The sequence below is a fragment of the Saccopteryx leptura genome, chromosome 3, assembly GCF_036850995.1.
Source record: "Saccopteryx leptura isolate mSacLep1 chromosome 3, mSacLep1_pri_phased_curated, whole genome shotgun sequence".
Lineage (NCBI taxonomy): Eukaryota > Metazoa > Chordata > Mammalia > Chiroptera > Emballonuridae > Saccopteryx > Saccopteryx leptura.
Window position 1 is genome coordinate 100,238,679 of NC_089505.1, and position 17,536 is coordinate 100,256,214.

A 17,536-nucleotide genomic window follows, 5' to 3' on the forward strand; every position below is an offset into this window, starting at 1 on the left:
CAGATTAATATTCCTGTCTCTCTCTCCTTTCTTCTCTCTCTCTCTCAAATCAATCAATAAATTTTTTAAAAAACATGTGTTTTTGGACATGTTGAGACATCTAAGTGAAATAACCAAATGAGCAGCTGGACATGAGGGTCTGGGCTGGAGGTACCTACATGTGAGTCATCTAAAGACGGGAGAGGACTGAAGCCATGGCTATGGGTGAGACTGCCTGGGGAGAGAGGCTAGCATGGGAAGAGATCGGGACACAGGGCCAAAACTCAAGGGAGGCCTTGACCAGTAAGCTAAGCCTTCATGCCACTTATCACAAGGTGCAATTATTGACTTGTTTACTTCCCGTCTTCCCAGAAGACTGTAAGCTCAAGGAGCAAAGACTGCACTTTAATGAGCTATGTGTTACCCAGTGCCTAATACCGGGCTTGGCATGGAACAGTCCCCAGGCACTATGCTGGCTGCCGCATTCCTCAGCAGGGCCACCCTCATTCATTCCAGCATGATTGGGTTTACTGCTCCCTACTATCCAGCAAAAAAGCCCAAATGCCTAATTGACATTCAAGGCTCTCTAAGTCATGCTGTATCCTCTGAGCTCTCTAATCCATCTTTTTAATTCTCTTACACCTGAGCCTTCCAAACTGGGGTTCATCTACACCTGGATAAGTAGGTGAGCACAAAACAGGATGAGCACAGCGCCTCTCCTGGATCCTAGATTTGTAAACTAAACGAAGCAGAACTGCCGTGGATACATGGAGGGAACTTTCTAGGCCCTGCCCCTCTTCTCTGAGAAGTATACCCCTCCACAGTGTAGATCGCTGTCCATGTTTACCCTGCCTAAATCTATACCTTCCTGACCTCTGTTGATGACACCAGGGTGGAGACCTGGCTTCTGGAACCAATCCAGAACTGGGCCAGGCCATTAAGCTCTCGGTCAAGAACTTGGATGTGGATCACAAGACTGGCTTGATTACCTTTAGATGCTGGACCAGTGAAGTCACGTGAATATAGGGGCTAAAGGTGCCTGTCTTCCACAGAAGACTGTGTTATGCCCTTTGGGGCCTGTGTGATAACAAATGATCGAAAGCACTGTTCAGATATGCAGAAAGAAACAGAAGGGAGCGACAGAGAGAATAATGAATGAGGCAGCCGCCTTTGTTCCTGATGACTTCCCAGCCTCCACGGAGGCCCTGGGGACTTTCCAGCCTCCAGTGAGGCCCTGGCGAGGTCTGCCTTTACTGACTGCCTTCAGTCCCACCAGGCACCTCTAATTCCTTAAAACAAATTTCGCTTCAATGTAGAGAAGCTTGAGAGGGTTTATATTCCTCATAAACAATCACTAAGATTACATCATTTTTATCATTTTTTGTACAATTAATATACATTAAGCAGAATATACAATTCACAAGAATATTATGAAATCCTTTTTAAGCAAGAATCAAAAAAGCAAAAGTCACAAAGAAAAAGATAAATTTGATTCCAATAAAATGTAAAACTAAGTATTATAAGACAAGAAGTAAAAAAAAAAACAAAAAAACATAATACCGATTTAGACAAATATTCTCCCTAACTACCACTCCCTCTAGGGTAATACATTCTCTCTGAGGACACACGTGGAAGCACGCACATTTCCATAGCACTTACCTCTGGGGAGAGTATAGGGATTGTGAGAAACAGTCATTAGGTTTTTCAGTTGTGTTTTTAAATTTTTTTTTCTTTCTTTTTTTTTTTTTCTGAAGCTGGAAACGGGGAGAGACAGTCAGACAGACTCCCGCATGCGCCCGACCAGGATCCACCCGGCACGCCCACCAGGGGCGATGCTCTGCCCACCAGGGGGCGATGCTCTGCCCCTCCGGGGCGTTGCTCTGCCGCGACCAGAGCCACTATAGCGCCTGGGGCAGAGGCCAAGGAGCCATCCCCACCGCCTGGGCCATCTTTGCTCCAAGGGAGCCTTGGCTGCGGGAGGGGAAGAGAGAGACAGAGAGGAAGGAGGGGGTGGGGGTGGAGAAGCAAATGGGCGCTTCTCCTATGTGCCCTGGCCGGGAATCGAACCCGGGTCCCCCGCACGCCAGGCTGACGCTCTACCGCTGAGCCAACCGGCCAGGGCCTGTTTTTAAATTTTTTAATTAAAAATTAGGTCCTGCCTGGCCCGTGGTGGCACAGTAGATAAAGCATAGACCTGGAAAGCTGAGGTTGCTGGTTCGAGACCCTAGGCTTGCCCGGTCAAATATGACAAGCAATCAATGAAGAAGAAAAGTGAAGCAACTATGAATTGATACTTCTTGTTTCACTCTCTTCTGTAAAATCAATAAATAAAATCTTTTTAAAAAATTATGTCCTTTGTACAATTAAAACTTTATTAAATCTCCTGGCTTGTGGTGGCACAGTGGATAAAGGAAGCGTCGACCTGGAACGCTGAGGTCGTGGGCTCGAAACCACGGGCTAGCCAGGTCAAGGCACATAGGACAAGCAATGAGCAACTAAAATGAAGTAGCTATGAGTTGAAACTTCTCACTCCCCGTGACCCTCCCTCTTTCTCCTCTCCCTATAAAAATCAATAAATAAAGTCTTTTAAAAATAAAACATTATTAAATCTCAAAGTTTTATATAAAAATATTGATATAAAACACAAGTCTTTTAAAGATCTACTATTTGTAGTGGACTGCTTCATTTGAGATCTACTAGGAGATATAAGTTCACTAATAAGGCCCTTGCCAGTGGCTCAGTGGATAGACCATCAGCCTGGCACATGGATGTCCCAGGTTCAATTCACAGTCAGGGCACACAGGAGAAACAACCATCTGATCCTCTCCCCTTCCCTCTTCCCTCCTCCTTTCCCCTCTCTCTCCCCCTTCAGTAGCCAGGCCCCAGATGCTGAGGATAGTTCAGCTGGTCCAAGAGCATCAGCCTCAGGTGCTAAAAATAGCTCAGTACTCGAGCATCAGCCCCAGGTGGGGTTGCAGGGTGGATCCCAGTCTGGGTGCATGCGGTAGTCTGCTGCTCTATTTCCCCTCCTCTCACTTAAAAAAAGTTCACTAGTAGTTTGAGATGCACAATATAGCATGAATTCTCAGGACTGGTCAAAATGGCTTACTTGGTTTGTAAATATGCTCTCTTCCCACCAGTCTCAAAATTCTCTCACTTATCTCTTTCAGTTAATGGAGTTCTTCTATCCTTCAATACCCATCTGGAAGTGTCAACTCCTTTAAGAAGCACTCCCTGATTGCACCAGTCCTCATTGCTCTCTCCCTACCCCACTTTACTTGCCTCTTATGGTACCGACTCTACCTTCACTCAGGACAGATTCCTAGGGTTCCTACTTATCTCTCTAAGATAGGCTACATCTCCCCAACCAGCCAGCAAATGAGAGCAGCACCTTTTTTTTTTTTTTTTTTTTTTTTTTTTACAGAGACAGAGAGAGAGTCAGAGAGAGGGAGGGATAGACAAGGACAGACAGACAGGAATGGAGAGATGAGAAGCATCAATCATTAGTTTCTTGTTGCACATTGCAACACCTTAATTGTTCATTGATTGCCTTCTCATATGTGCCTTAACTGCAGGCCTTCAGCAGACTGAGTAACCCCTTGCTCGAGCCAGCGACCTTGGGCTCAAGCTGGTGAGCTTTTGCTCAAACCAGATGAGCCCTTGCTCAAGCTGGCGACCTGGGGGTCTCGAACCTGGGTTTTCTGCATCCCAGTCTGACACTCTATCCACTGCGCCACTGCCCGGTCAGGCGAGAGCAGCATCTTAATGTCTTTGGTGCCTAGCACAGAGATAGCAGGAAGAACTGGACAGGTCTTAGAGTCAGACAGACCTACTATGTGAGACAAGGCAACTGCCTTAACCTCCCCAGGCCCATTTTCACCTGTGTTATTGTGAATATCAATGAAATGATGTATGTAAAGGGACCTAGGACAGGATAAAGGTGTTTGACAAAATGGTGATCTATTTTAAGACTCCCTCACATTTGTAGTGTTTCACAGTTAAAAACAAAAGACTTTACAACCTAGAGAGGTAAGCAAGGAGGGATGATTAAACTCATTTTAAGGTTAAAATAACTGAGATTCCGAGAAGTTACATAGAGAAGACAGTTACATATTTGAACTTTAGAAGGAAAGAGAACAGGACTGACGACTGTGCTGGCGCAGTGGATAAAGTGCCAATCTGGAATGCTGAGGTCACTGGTTCAAAACCCTGGGCTTGCCTGGTCAAGGCACATACACAAAAAGCAACTACTACTACTATGAGTTGAAGCTTCCCGCTCCTCCCCACTTCTCTCTCTCTAAAATCAATCAATCAATCAATAAAAGAAGGAAAACAAATAGGACCAGGGGTTAAAACATTTGGATAGAAATGCCAGTCTTGCCTGACCAGGTGGTAGCACAGTGGATAGAGCGTTGGACTGGGACGCAGAGGACCCAGGTTCGAGACCTCGAGGTCGCCAGCTTGAGCGCAGGCTCATCTGGTTTGAGCAAAAGCCCACCTGCTTGAACCCAAGGTTGCTGGCTCCAGCAAGGGGTTACTCGGTCTGCTGAAGGCCCGCGGTCAAGGCACATATGAGAAAGCAATCAATGAACAACTAAGGTGTTGCAACACGCAATGAAAAACTAATGATTGGTGCTTCTCATCTCTCTTCGTTCCTGTCTGTCTGTCCCTGTCTATCCCTCTCTCTGACTCACTCTCTGTCTCTGTAAAAAAAAAAAAAAAAGAAATGCCAGTCTTTCCCCTATCCAGCTGTGGCAGCTGGACAATTTAATTGCACTCTCGGGACATCAGCTTCCACATCTCCAATAAGAGCTTTCCTAAGCGATCTCTGCCTTTTGGTCCCTCAGTGCTGATATTCTAGATTCCTGTGACCTGCGCAAGGTCCTTCCAGAAGGACTGCAAGTCCCAGGACAGAGTACCAATTTACTTCCAGGATACCAGCTGGGACTGGGAGAGTTGATTTAAGAATCAGTTGCATTTTGATTCAGCCAAATTCACCCCCCTTCAAGCCTGGGGGTGACTAAAACAGAGGAGGAGATATGCCAGCTTCAAACTACATGTAAATACAGTATGTCCATAAAGTCATGGTGCACTTTTGACTGGTCACAGGAAAGCAACGAAAGACGATAGAAATGTGAAATCTGCACCAAATAAAAGGAAAACCCTCCCAGTTTCTGTAGGATGATGTGGCAGCATGTGCGCTTGCGCAGATGATGACATAACACCGTGTATACAGCAGAGCTGCCTACAGCCATGCCAGTCGAGATGTGGGTGGTACAGAGGAAAGTTCAGTGTGTTCTGTGGCTCGCTAAATTTGAATCCATGACCAAAGTGCAACGTGAATATCTGCGCATTTATAACGAAGCACCACCACATAGGAATAACATTACTTGGTGGGATAAGCAGTTGAAGGAAACCGGCAGTTTGGTGGAGAAACCCTGTTCTGGTAGACCATCAGTCAGTGACGAGTCTGTAGAGGCTATACGGGATAGCTACCTAAGGAGCCCTAAAAAATCTGTGTGTGAGCCCACATCGAACTGCACTGAATAGGTATGAAAGTGGGAGAGTTTTCCTTTTATTTGGTGCAAATTTCACATTTCTATCGTCTTCTGTTGCTTTCCTGTGACCGGTCAAAAGTGCACCATGACTTTACGAACACACTGTATAAACACAAATGCAAAACCAAACAGGAAACTTTCAACCTTAGGAAAGTTCAATCCAAAGGTCAGAGTCTAACTTTTTGGGCAGTGAAATGCTGAAGAGAGACGCTGTGTTTGGGTGCCACAATCTTTTTGTTGTAAAAATGAACCTTGCATGCACCAAACTAAAGTCCCAAAGGCAAAAGAGACCAGATTTTGTCAGGCCTGAATTGGGTCAAAGCTGAGCCCTTACCAGAGCCTGCTTCAGCCTCCGGACCCATTCCAAGGGCTCCCTGTCCCCTCTGCACAAGTGTGCGCACACACCAAGCCAGGCCAAGCCAGATGCACAGGCATAAATGAGCATATCTGTCCCTGGAGAAGTGTTCATAATACAGCCTCTTCTGCTGTGGCTCTGATTTAACATTTTAATGAACAATACAGAGAGGAGGGTGAACTGTGTGTGACAGCCCTAAGGGTGTCAGTAGCGCTGAACTCTTCCAGGTCATGAATTGTGAGACTATGAAGACAAACCACAAGACCCTCCCTCCTCAGGATGAGGTTCTATGGCAGCTTTCCTGTGAGCCTCCCAGTAAGACACAATCCATATTCATAGGTGGTGGACTCCAAGCTACTTGGTTCTGCCCAAGGAAGGAAGCCAAAGACCATTGGCTGATCCTTATTTTAACTAAAACCTGTATCCCTACCATGTTCAAAGCACTAGGCAGGGCTCTGTGAGAAAAATGGGCAAAAGAGACCCAGTCACTGTCTAAAGATGTCCATCAATTAACCTGATCATTATTCCATTTATCAAGACGCATGCCTTACATGTATTAGCTCATGTAATACCACAGCCCTGTAAGGTAAATATTATCTCCATTTTACAGATGCCAAAAGTGGGACTCAAACAAATCAGGTCACATGCCCGAGCTGACAGAAATGGCAAACTGCAGAGCCAGAATCTGAACACACTCTGCCTCCCCCAAAGTCGATGCTCTTTCCACAATGATCTATTACTACAAAGTGAAAGACACAGGCTCTGAGACGGAGGTTCAGCCTGCCAGAGGAGAGTAGGAAAAGAAATTTCCCAGGACATTGATCCAGGGTATTATGAACTATTGAGCTTTGTACCAGCCACACAGTAGGTGCTCAGTGAAGGATGGAAGGTGAGAGCCAAGGCTGAGGTCCAAAATGTCACCCAAATTCAGGACATCCTCTGAAAGGGAGCTGCAAAAAGACATTACTGTCCCTTGGCCCAAAGCTGCAGGGTGTCTGCCCTAGAATATTCCCTGCAGTGGAGGCCCAGGAAAGTGCAGCAGGTCCGAGAAGAGGAATGAACTCCAAAGAGGAGGGGAATGGGGTGGAGCAGCCTGCAAGGGTGAAAGAAAAGGCCTGGGACGCATTGCTGGGAAAGACAAAGAGGAGAGGGGAGGGGAGGAGGAGACGAGAAACTTGCCAACAGCCTGGCCAAGGTGAACCCCGGCTCCTGGCGCCTTCTCATTCGCATTCATTCCACAGAACCGGCCAAATCACCCAGCCAGCAGCTAGGGGGAGGGGGCCTCCCTGCAGCCAGGAGAAGTAAGTTCCTGACTGAGGCGGGAAGGCCTGCTTCCCAGAAGCGGAGTGACTTGGGAGCCAAACTCATGGGGTTCCGAAGATGAAAACCCAAACAGACGCAATGAGGAGCTGAGCAAACTCATGCGATGGTGCAACAGCATCGGGGTATGTCTCCCGACCTGTGAAGTGTGTCATCGAGGTGAACTCGACGCCCCCTGCAAACGGTCCCTCCGGTCCCCCCCCCCCAAGGCCTCGACGGTGAGGACGCGGATGTTTGAGATGCACTCGGTTCCCACAGATCTAGGGAGAGGGGAAGGTTTGGGGGGAACAGTAAGGGCCAGCGCAGCTCCAGTCACGCCTGTGAATGTCAAGGCGAAACCATGCCGGGACCCTAGATCCTTCCCGCCTTGGCCCCCTCACCTCCTCCCGTGCCAGTGCCGCCCCCCGGTACCGGGGCATCTTGGCGGCGAAGGCGGCGGCCCCGGCCGGGGAGCCGAGGTCCTCCGCGGTGACAGCCAGGAACTCGGCGACGCTGAGCTGCTCGGGCATGATGGGCGCGGAGCGGGAGCTCTGGGGCTGCGGGAACCCGGCGCGGGGCGCGCTGACTACACAGCGTTGGGCTGGCCTCACAGCCGTCCGCGGGCTCCCTCCGTGCCTCCGCACGCCCCACCCACTCCGCCCCGCCCCGCCCCCGACTGCCTTCGCCGCGTACCGCCGAGGCCCTTCCCGTCCCGGGAGCCCTGAGCTTCCTCACCCAGTTCGCTTCTCGGCCCCGCCCCGGGCTTCCAGCCTCTCAACCCAGCTAAGCTTAGACAACCGTCACAGACCCTTCTGGGGGCTCCTCGGCCCCGCCCCCTGGCCTCCCAGCCCCTCAGAGCTACGCCCCTGGCTCACTGCCCCGCCCTTCGCTGGACTCCTCAGTCCCGCCCCCTGGTCTCCTAGGCCCGGAGAGCTCCGCCCCTGGCCCAATACCCCGCCCCCTGCCCCTCGCCGGACTCTTCAATCCCGCCCCCTGGTCTCCCAGCCCAACAGAGCTCACCACCCTACCGGGTTAAAGACTGCTACTCCTCCCCACCTGCTAACTTCTTCCTCTGGGGAACCACTTATAGCTTTGGGTGGACGACAGATTTCAGTATAGAAATCTCAGGTTCTGGACCTTGAGGCCCTCTGGGAAAGATTCCTTCAGGTAAAATATCTGGGAAGCAATGAGGTGAAGAACATTTGCTTTGGAGTCTGATAGATCTGAGTTCCAATCCTCGTGCTACTATTGACCAACTATGTGCAGCTGGGGAAATTGCTTGCTTCTCTGAGACTGAATTTCTTCCTCTAAAATGGTCCAATGGGCCTGACCAGGCAGTGGTGCAGTGGATAGAGCGTCGGACTGGGATGTGGAGGACCCAGATTCAAGACCCCGAAGTTGCCAGCCTGAGTGCGGGCTCATCTGGTTTGAGCAAGGCTCACCAGCTTGAACCCAAGGTCGCTGGCTCCAGCAAGGGGTCACTCGGTCTGCTGTAGCCCCCTGGTCAAGGAACATATGAGAAATCAATCAATGAACAACTAAGGAGCTGCAACGAAGAATTGATGTTTCTCATCTCTCTCCCTTCCTGCCTGACTCTCTCTGTCTCTCTCTGTCTCTCTCTCTCTCTCACACACACACATACACACACTCACATACACAAAGGCCTAATGGTATTTTACCCCATAAGATGATTAAGAGAATTATATAGTTTAGCCCTGGCCGGTTGGCTCAGCGGTAGAGCGTCGGCCTAGCGTGCGGAGGACCCGGTTCGATTCCCGGCCAGGGCACATAGGAGAAGCGCCCATTTGCTTCTCCACCCCTCCGCCGCGCTTTCCTCTCTGTCTCTCTCTTCCCCTCCCGCAGCCAAGGCTCCATTGGAGCAAAGATGGCCCGGGCGCTGGGGATGGCTCTGTGGCCTCTGCCTCAGGCACTAGAGTGGCCCTGGTCGCAACATGGCGACGCCCAGGATGGGCAGAGCATCGCCCCCTGGTGGGCAGAGCATCGCCCCTGGTGGGCGTGCCGGGTGGATCCCGGTCGGGCGCATGCGGGAGTCTGTCTGACTGTCTCTCCCTGTTTCCAGCTTCAGAAAAATGAAAAAAAAAAAAAAAAGAGAATTATATAGTTTGTGTTGAAAAAGAAAACTTGGGTCCTGGTCAGTTTGCTCAGTGGTAGAGAGCATCCATACTACATGTGGAAGTCCCGGGTTCAATTCCCAGTCACGGCACACAGGAGACGCGGTCAGGGCACACAGGAGAAGCGCCCATCTGCTTCTCCACCCCTCCCCTTCTCACTTCTCTTTCTCTCTCTCTCTCTCTCTCTCTCTCTCTCTACCCCCCTCCTGCAGCCAATGCTTGATTGGAGCGAATTGGCACCGGGCTCTGAGGATGGCTTCATGGCCTCCACCTCAGGTGCTAAGAAGAACTCGATTGCTGAGCAATGGAGCAACACCCTAGATGGGCAGAGCATCGCCCCCTAGTGGGCTTGCCGAGTGGATCCCGGTCAGGGAGCATGTGGAAGTCTGTCTCTCTGCCTCTGCCTCCCCTCCTCTCACTGAATAAAAAAAGAAAAAGAAAACGTGAACAGATATACAATAAAATATTACCATCTAAAGACATGAATAATTTTTTTTTCTTTTGGCTAATCTGTGTATCTTTTCTGTAAGGAACATAAACTACTTGTGTAATAGAATTAAAAGTTGAACAAATATGCACAATCTGGTGGAGGAGACAGGACAAATGTGCTGTGAAATACAACTCTGCTTCACCCTTCAGTCCCCTTTCAACCCACTCCAGTCTGTTTTCAGCTCCAACTATCCAGAGTTATTTCAAGGTCAAGTAGGATCTCCTTCTCTTAAATCCCAGTAACCACTTCTCTTGCTTGACTTCTAGGAGCATTTAGCAGCGTTAGCCACTCTCTCCTTCTTGAAACACATTTCGCTTGAATTCTGGGACAACCATTTTCCATGGTGGTCCGTCCTCCTTCCTCTCTGACTGCTTCTTCTCAGGGACCTTTCTGAGATATTCTTCCTCTGCATGTATCTTAAATACTGGAGTCATTGGGAGCCCTCTACTGGATCCTTTGCTCTTCTCACTCTACCCAGGCTTCTTGGACACCATCCAACCCCACCAGTTTCCTTTGCACGGTAAATGTTGATGTTTTCTGTATTAGTTTCCTATTGCCGTTGTAACAAATTACTGCAAATTTGGTGGCTGAGACTAGGATGAGGCAGGTGAGGCACCTCTCTTGCCTCACCCTACTGCCTCACATTATTCATGGTCCTGTCCACCACTTCCAGCTGTGTGACCCTAGGAAGGCACAACTTCACCTCTCTAAGCCTTGCTGAGAACAATAAGATCTATTCAATAAGGTATTTGGGCCTGACCGGGCGGTGGCGCAGTGGATAGAGCATTGTACTAGGATATTGAAGACCCAGGTTCGAGACCCCAAGATCGCCAGCTTGAGTGTGGACTCATCTGGTTTGAGCAAAGCTCACCAGCTTGTACCCAAGGTTGCTGGCTCGAGCAAGGGGTTACTCGGTCTGATGTAGCCCCACGGTCAAGGCACATATGAGAAAGTAATCAATGAACAACTAAGGTGTCGCAACAAAAAAACTACTGATTGATGCCTCTCACCTTTCTCCATTCCTGTCTGTTTATCCCTATCTATCCCTCTCTCTGACTCTCTCTCTGTCTCTGTAAAAAAATAAAAATAAAATAAAATAAAATAAAACCTGACCTGACCAGGTGGTGGCGCAGTGGATAGAGCATCAGATTGGGATGAGGAGGATCCAGGTTCGACCCCAAGGTCACCAGCCTGAGCGCGGCTAATCTGGTTTGAGCAAGGCTCACCAGCTTGAGCCCAAGGTCGCTGGCTCGAGCAAGGGGTCACTCAGTCTGCTGTAGCGCACCCCCCCCCCCCCCCGTCAAGGCACATATAAGAAAACAATCACTGAACAACTAAGTTGCCGCAACGAATAATTGATGCTTCTCATCTCTCTCTCTTTCTGTCTGTCCCTCTCTCAGACTCTCTGTCTCTGTCACACAAAAAAAGAAAAAAAAGAAAGAAAGAAAAGAAAACCTGGTCCTTAATGATCCTTAACAGTCTTAATAAAGGGTAGTGGTGTTTTGTTTTTGATTTTTCAATTTTTGCATTTGTCAGAGTGGCCACCAGAGGGCAGTGGTCTCCATGCTAGGAAAATAACCTGCCTGGTGATCAGTGATTCCTTTGAAGGAACACACACACGTGTGCCAGGAGGGTGTTAATGGCCTTCATGGGTCAACATAGAAACCGGCCAGGAGATACACTGGGCATCCTATCCTACTGGTCACTTTTCTACTCTCCGCTATAGTCACTTGAGGATTGGCATGAACTGAGAACTGTGAATTGAGATTTACTGGGACATTATAATTATTTTTTTAGCATGTGAGACACAGAGACACAGGCAGACAGACAGACAGGGAGGGAGGGAGAGAGATGAGACGTATCAACTCATAGTTGCTGCACTTTAGTTGTTCATTGATTGCTTCTCATACATGCCTTGACCTGGGGGCTTCAGCAGAGCCAGTGACCCCAAGGACCTTGGGCTCAAGCTAACAACCTTGGGCTTCAAGCCAGCAACCATGGGGTTTCAAACCTGGGTCCTCACCGTCCCAGGTCGTCCCAGGTCCATGCTCTATCTCTATCCACTGCGCCACCACCTGGCCACGCAGGGACACTCTATTTTATATATTCTAACCATGTAGCCACCTGGCCTTTTCCAGAGTGGTTCCTTCTGCCTGCTGTGCAGCCTTCTCCCTCTCTCCTTTGACAAATGTCTCCTTCAGGTCTATCCCCAGTGTGACCTCTCTGAGTTCATTCTTCCATAGATGGAGTCCATCTGGGCTCCCAAAGCACCCAATTTTTTCTTTAATGGTGGCATTTATAACACATCATTAAATCACTTATTTAGGTGCAGTTTAGCTAGAGGTTAAGAGTAAGGACTCTTGGGGACCCAGAGCCTGGGCTCTGTCACATACTTGTAAATGTGTATGCATTGCCTAATCTCTCTGAGTCTCGGTTGCGTCCTTTGTAAAAATGGGATAATAACAATATTCAGCTCATAGGGTTTTGCCAAAAACTAATGATGTTATGCATGTCTGGCCCTGGTTTGTTGAACATATGAATGAGTGAGTGAATATCTATCAAAAGCCACTGAACTGTAAGCTCCTTGCTGGACTATTTTATTTCTTTTTTATATTTTATAATTCCTGAATCCCAATGTGGGCATATGGCTGGTGCAGGGTTCTGCCCATGACCAGGATCCCCAGTGTTACCTCGGAGCTTGTCAGAAATGCACATTTTCAGGCCCAACCCCTGACCTACTGAATCAGAGACTCAGGATGGGGCACAGCAACTCATGTTTTAATGAGCCCTCAAGTGATTCTGCTAAATGATAAAGCCTGTGATCCATCAGCCTAGAACAGAGGCTCTAGTCTAAAGTATTTGTTTAAATGAATGTACAAATCTTTAAAATATGTGATTTGAATTAGTGCATGAAGGCAACAAAGGCCATAGTTTCCCCAGCACCTAGCAGGTGCAGGCACATTGTAGGTGCTTTAAAAATGTAAAACAAATGAGTGACGATCCCTTCTGGTTCTTTTTGTAGTTCTAACACTTTTCAAACTTCACCAGACCAGGTGGTGGCACAGTGGATAGAGCATCGGACTGGGATGCAGAAGACCCAGGCTAGAAACCACGAGGTTGCCAGCTTGAGCATGGGCTCATCTGGTTTGAGCAAGGCTCACCAGCTTGAGCCTAAGGTCACTGGCTTGAACAAGGGGTCACTCATTCTGCTGTAGCCGCCCTGTCAAGGCACATATGAGAAAGTAATCAATGAACAACTAAGGTGCCACAAGGAAGAATTGATGCTTCTCATCTCTCTCCCTTCCTGTTTGTCTGTCCCTATCTGTCCCTCTGTCTCTGCCACACACACACACACACACTCCCCCCAAAAAACAAAAAAACTTTCCAAACTTCAGTTTTACTATCTGTTGTCCTAGGATTGATGGAAGGATCAAGAGGCAAACAAAATAAATGAATCTATATAATAAAATAGTACTTTCATCTGGTGAGCCCTGTGAGAAACTCTCCATTAGACCCCCAGAGAAGTCTGGTCATCTATTTCTGTCAGAATCAGAACTTAAGGTACCTCATGAGTTCTGCTACACACACACACCTGCCAACCCTTGTCCATCCATGGAAGTAGGAAGCCAACTCTTAAAGCACGTTGAGTAGTAGTTATGACCTCACCTTGGCACAGGGTAGATGCTCAATAAATGTCTGATAAATAAATGACCCTTGTCCAAGAGAGCACGTTAGTTAATTGCATGAGTTTGGGGCAGTCAGATCTGGCTTTTCTCTCATCTTATTGCTTTGTCTGGGATCACCAGGATGATGTTGATTTGTAGGAGTGGTAGTCGGTGTCTTTGTCTTGTTTCTAAGGCTTTACCATCAAGTGTGCTATTTTCTGTAGAATAATTATTCCTGTATTTGCTCATTTATCCATCAGATTTCTAAAAATCATAAAGGAGTCTTGAATTTTTCAAGTGTTTTTTTCCTATATCTATGGAGATGGTCACATGAATTTTTTCTTTTATTTGTTAATGTAGAGGATTGTAACAATTGCTTTCTTTTCATTTTTGAGGGCAGGAATTTGTGTTATGTCCTGGTGTCACAACAGCGCCCAGCACTTAATAGGCACCCAAGTATTTGCTGAGTGAATAAATGAGGAACAGATCCTTGGGCAAACATCCATAAAATAGCATTTTACCTCACATTCTACACATGAGAAAAGCTTGGAGTCTGGCAGCAAATGTGCTAATAACATGCTTGTATTCCTAGGATCAACCCAACTTGGCTGTGATTTATTTTTATTGCACAAGGCTACATTTCACTGGATAATTTTTATTTAGGGTTTGTGTCTCTATGTTTAAGAGAATGACTCTAATTTTCTTTTCTTGTATTCTCCTTTTCTTGTTTGGGGATCAAGGTTAGTCTACCCTCATAAAACAAGATAAGTAACTTTGTTTACCGTTCCCTGAAAAATGTCCAAGTTCAAGATTAAGTTTTAATAAAATTTGGCAGTAAATACACCTGGCTCTGACATCATTTGGAGTAAGAAACTCTTGAATGCCAATTCAAGTTAGTTAATGATTTCTATTTTTTCTTGAGTCAATTTGGGTGAATTTAGCCTGACCAGGTGGTGGCGCAGTGGATAGAGTGTCAGACTGGGATGAGGAGGACCCAGGTTCGAGACCCGAGGTCGCCAGCTTGAGCACGGTCTCATCTGGTTTGAGCAAAGCTTGGACCCAAGGTCGCTGTCTCAAACAAGGGGTTACTCGGTCTGCTGAAGGCCCCCGGTCAAGGCACATATGAGAAAGCAATCAATGAACAACTAAGGTGTCGCAACAAAAAACTGATTGATGCTTCTCATCTCTCTCCCTTCCGGTCTATCTCTCTCTCTGACTCTCTCTCTGTCTCTGTAAAAAAAATATATAAAAATGGATGAATTTATTATTTTCTAGAAAACTGTCTCTTTCACATACATTTTCAGCTCTGCCTCTCATTGGCTGCATTACCTGGAAACTTTTTTAAAAAGCAAATTTATTTAGCTTCATATTACAAAATATAAAACTCAGCCTGAGCAGGTGGTGGTGCAGTGGATAGAGCGTTGGACTGGGACGCGGAAGACCCAGGTTCGAGACCCTGAGGTCGCCAGCTTGAGCACGGGCTCATCTGGTTTGAATAAAGCTCACCAGCTTGGACCCAAGGTCGCTGGCTTGAGCAAGGGGTTACTCGGTCTGCTGAAGGCCCACGGTCAAGGCACATATGAGAAAGCAATCAATGAACAACTAAGGTGTCTCAATGGAAAACTGATGATTGATGCTTCTCATCTCTCTCTGCTCCTGTCTGTCTGTCCCTATCTATCCCTCTCTCTGACTCTCTCTCTCTGTCTCTGTAAAAAAATAATAATAATAAAAATAAAATAAAATTCACCTATTTCAGGTATACAACACAATGATTTCTAAAAAAATTTTTTTTTTCATTTTTCTGAAGCTGGTAATGGGGAGGCAGTCAGACAGACTCCCGCATGCGCCCGACCGGGATCCACCCGGCATGCCCACCAGGGGGCGATGCTCTGCCCCTCTGGGGCATCGCTCTGTTGCATCCAGAGCCATTCTAGCGCCTGAGGCAGAGACCACAGAGCCATCCTCAGCGCCCGGGCCATCTTTGCTCCAATGGAGCCTCGGCTGTAGGAGGGAAAGAGAGAGACAGAGAGGAAGGAGAGGGGGAGGGGTGGAGAAGCAGATGGGCGCCTCTCCTGTGTGCCCTGGCCAGGAATCGAACCCGGGACTCCTGCACACCAGGCAGACGCTCTACCACTGAGCCAACCGGCCAGGGCCTCTAAAAATTTTAACAAGTAACTACAACCATTACCATATATAACTTTTTGAACATTTTCATGTCCCTAATAAGATCCTTCTGTCCATTTCTAAAATAATAGCTTTATTGAGATATAATTCATATAACCATACAGTTCACCTACTTATAGTATACAATTCAGTGGTTTATAGGATATTTATAGGGTTGTGCAACCATCACCACATCAATTTTAGATTTTTTTTTCTTTACTTCTTCCCAATAAAACCCTATCCCCATTAGCAGTCACTTCTCAAAGCCTTCAACAACCACTAATCTACTTTCAGACTCTATAGATTTTCTTATTCTGGATATTTCATATAAATGAAATATGTGGCCATTTTTGTCTGGTTTGTTTCACTTAACATGTTTTCTTTCTTTTTTGTGACAGAGACAGAGATAGGGACAGACAGATAGGAAGGGAGAAAGATGAGAAGCATCAGTTCTTCATTGCTGCACCTTAGTTGTTCATTGATTGCTTTCTCATATGTGCCTTGACCAGAAGGCTACAGCTGAGTGAGTGGACCCTTGCTCAAGCCAGCGACCTTTGGGATCAAGCCAGCAACCATTGGGTCATGTCTATGACCCCACACTCAAGCCAGTGACCCTATGCTCAAGCTGGTGAGCTTTGCTCAAACCAGATGAGCCCATGCTCAAGCTGCAGATCTCGGGGTTTATAACCTGGCTCCTCCTCATCCCAGTCCAATGCTCTATGCACCATGCCACCGCCTGGGCAGGCTCACTTAGCATGTTTTCAAGTTTCATCTATGTTGCGGTATGTATCAATACTTTGTTTTTATTGCTAAATAATATTCTATTGTATGGATACACTACATTTTATTTATCCATTCAACAACTGATAAACATTTGGGTTGTTTTGCTCCTGCACTATTATCAATAATGCTTATGAAAATTTGTGTACAAGTTTTTGGACATATGTTTTGGGTTCTTTTAAGAATTTATTTATTGGCCCTGGCTGGTGGCTCAGTGGATAGAGCATCATCCCAGCATATGGACAATCCAGGTTCCACACTTGGTCAGGGCACACAGGAGAAGCAACCATTGGCTTCTCTCCCTCTCCCTCTCTCCCTTACTCTCCCCCTCCTGCAGTGAGTAGCTCGACTGGTTCAAGCATGGTCCCAGGTACTGAGGATAGCTCAGTTGGTCCAAGCATGGCATACTCGGGCACTAAAAATGGCTTGATACTCAAGCATCGTCTCCAGACAGGGTTGCCAGGTGGATCCTGGTTGGGATACATGCAGGAGTCTGCCTCACTATCTCTCCTCCTTTCATCTAAAAAAAAAAGTTTTATTTACTGATTTTACAGAGAGAAGAGAAAGAGTTGGGGGAAATGAGAAGTATCAACTCATAGTTGCTTCACTTTAGTTGTTCATTGATTGCTTGTCATATGTGCCTTGACTGGGAAAGCTCAGGATTTCAAACTGGCAACTTAAGCATTCCAGGTCAACACCCTATCCACTGCACCACCACAGGCCAGGCTGGAAATATTTTTCAAGTTCTCTTGGGTATATACCTAGGGGTGGAGGCCTGACCTGTGGTGGCGCAGTGGATAAAGCATCGACCTGGAACTCTGAGGTCACCAGTTCGAAACCCTGGGCTTGCCTGGTCAAGGCACATATGGAAGTTGATGCTTCCTGCTCCTCCCCCTTCTCTCTCTTGCTCTCTATTCCTCTTTCCCTCCCTCTCTCTCTCTCTCCTCTCTGAAAAATTAATAAAGTCCTTAAAAAAAAAGTTATACCTAGGGGTGGAATTACTTGGATTGCAGGGTGGTGCCATGTTTAACCTTTTTAAAAATATTTTTTATTTACTCATTTTAGAGAAAGACAGAAAGAAGTATTGATTGTTCCTATATGTGCCCTAACCCAGA

The 17,536-nt window shown here is 47.2% G+C and overlaps 1 protein-coding gene across 1 annotated transcript in view; it reads right to left on the reverse strand.

Annotated features, from left to right (window-relative positions):
* The window catches only part of ASAP3 (ArfGAP with SH3 domain, ankyrin repeat and PH domain 3), a 56,736-nt gene extending 48,907 nt beyond the window's left edge, over positions 1 to 7,829 (reverse strand). The window contains 1 exon segment of the mRNA XM_066375407.1: positions 7,593 to 7,829. Within this exon segment, the coding sequence (XP_066231504.1) occupies positions 7,593 to 7,721 (129 nt within the window). The 5' untranslated portion in view covers positions 7,722 to 7,829.
* Positions 7,830 to 17,536: the final 9,707 nt, after the last annotated feature.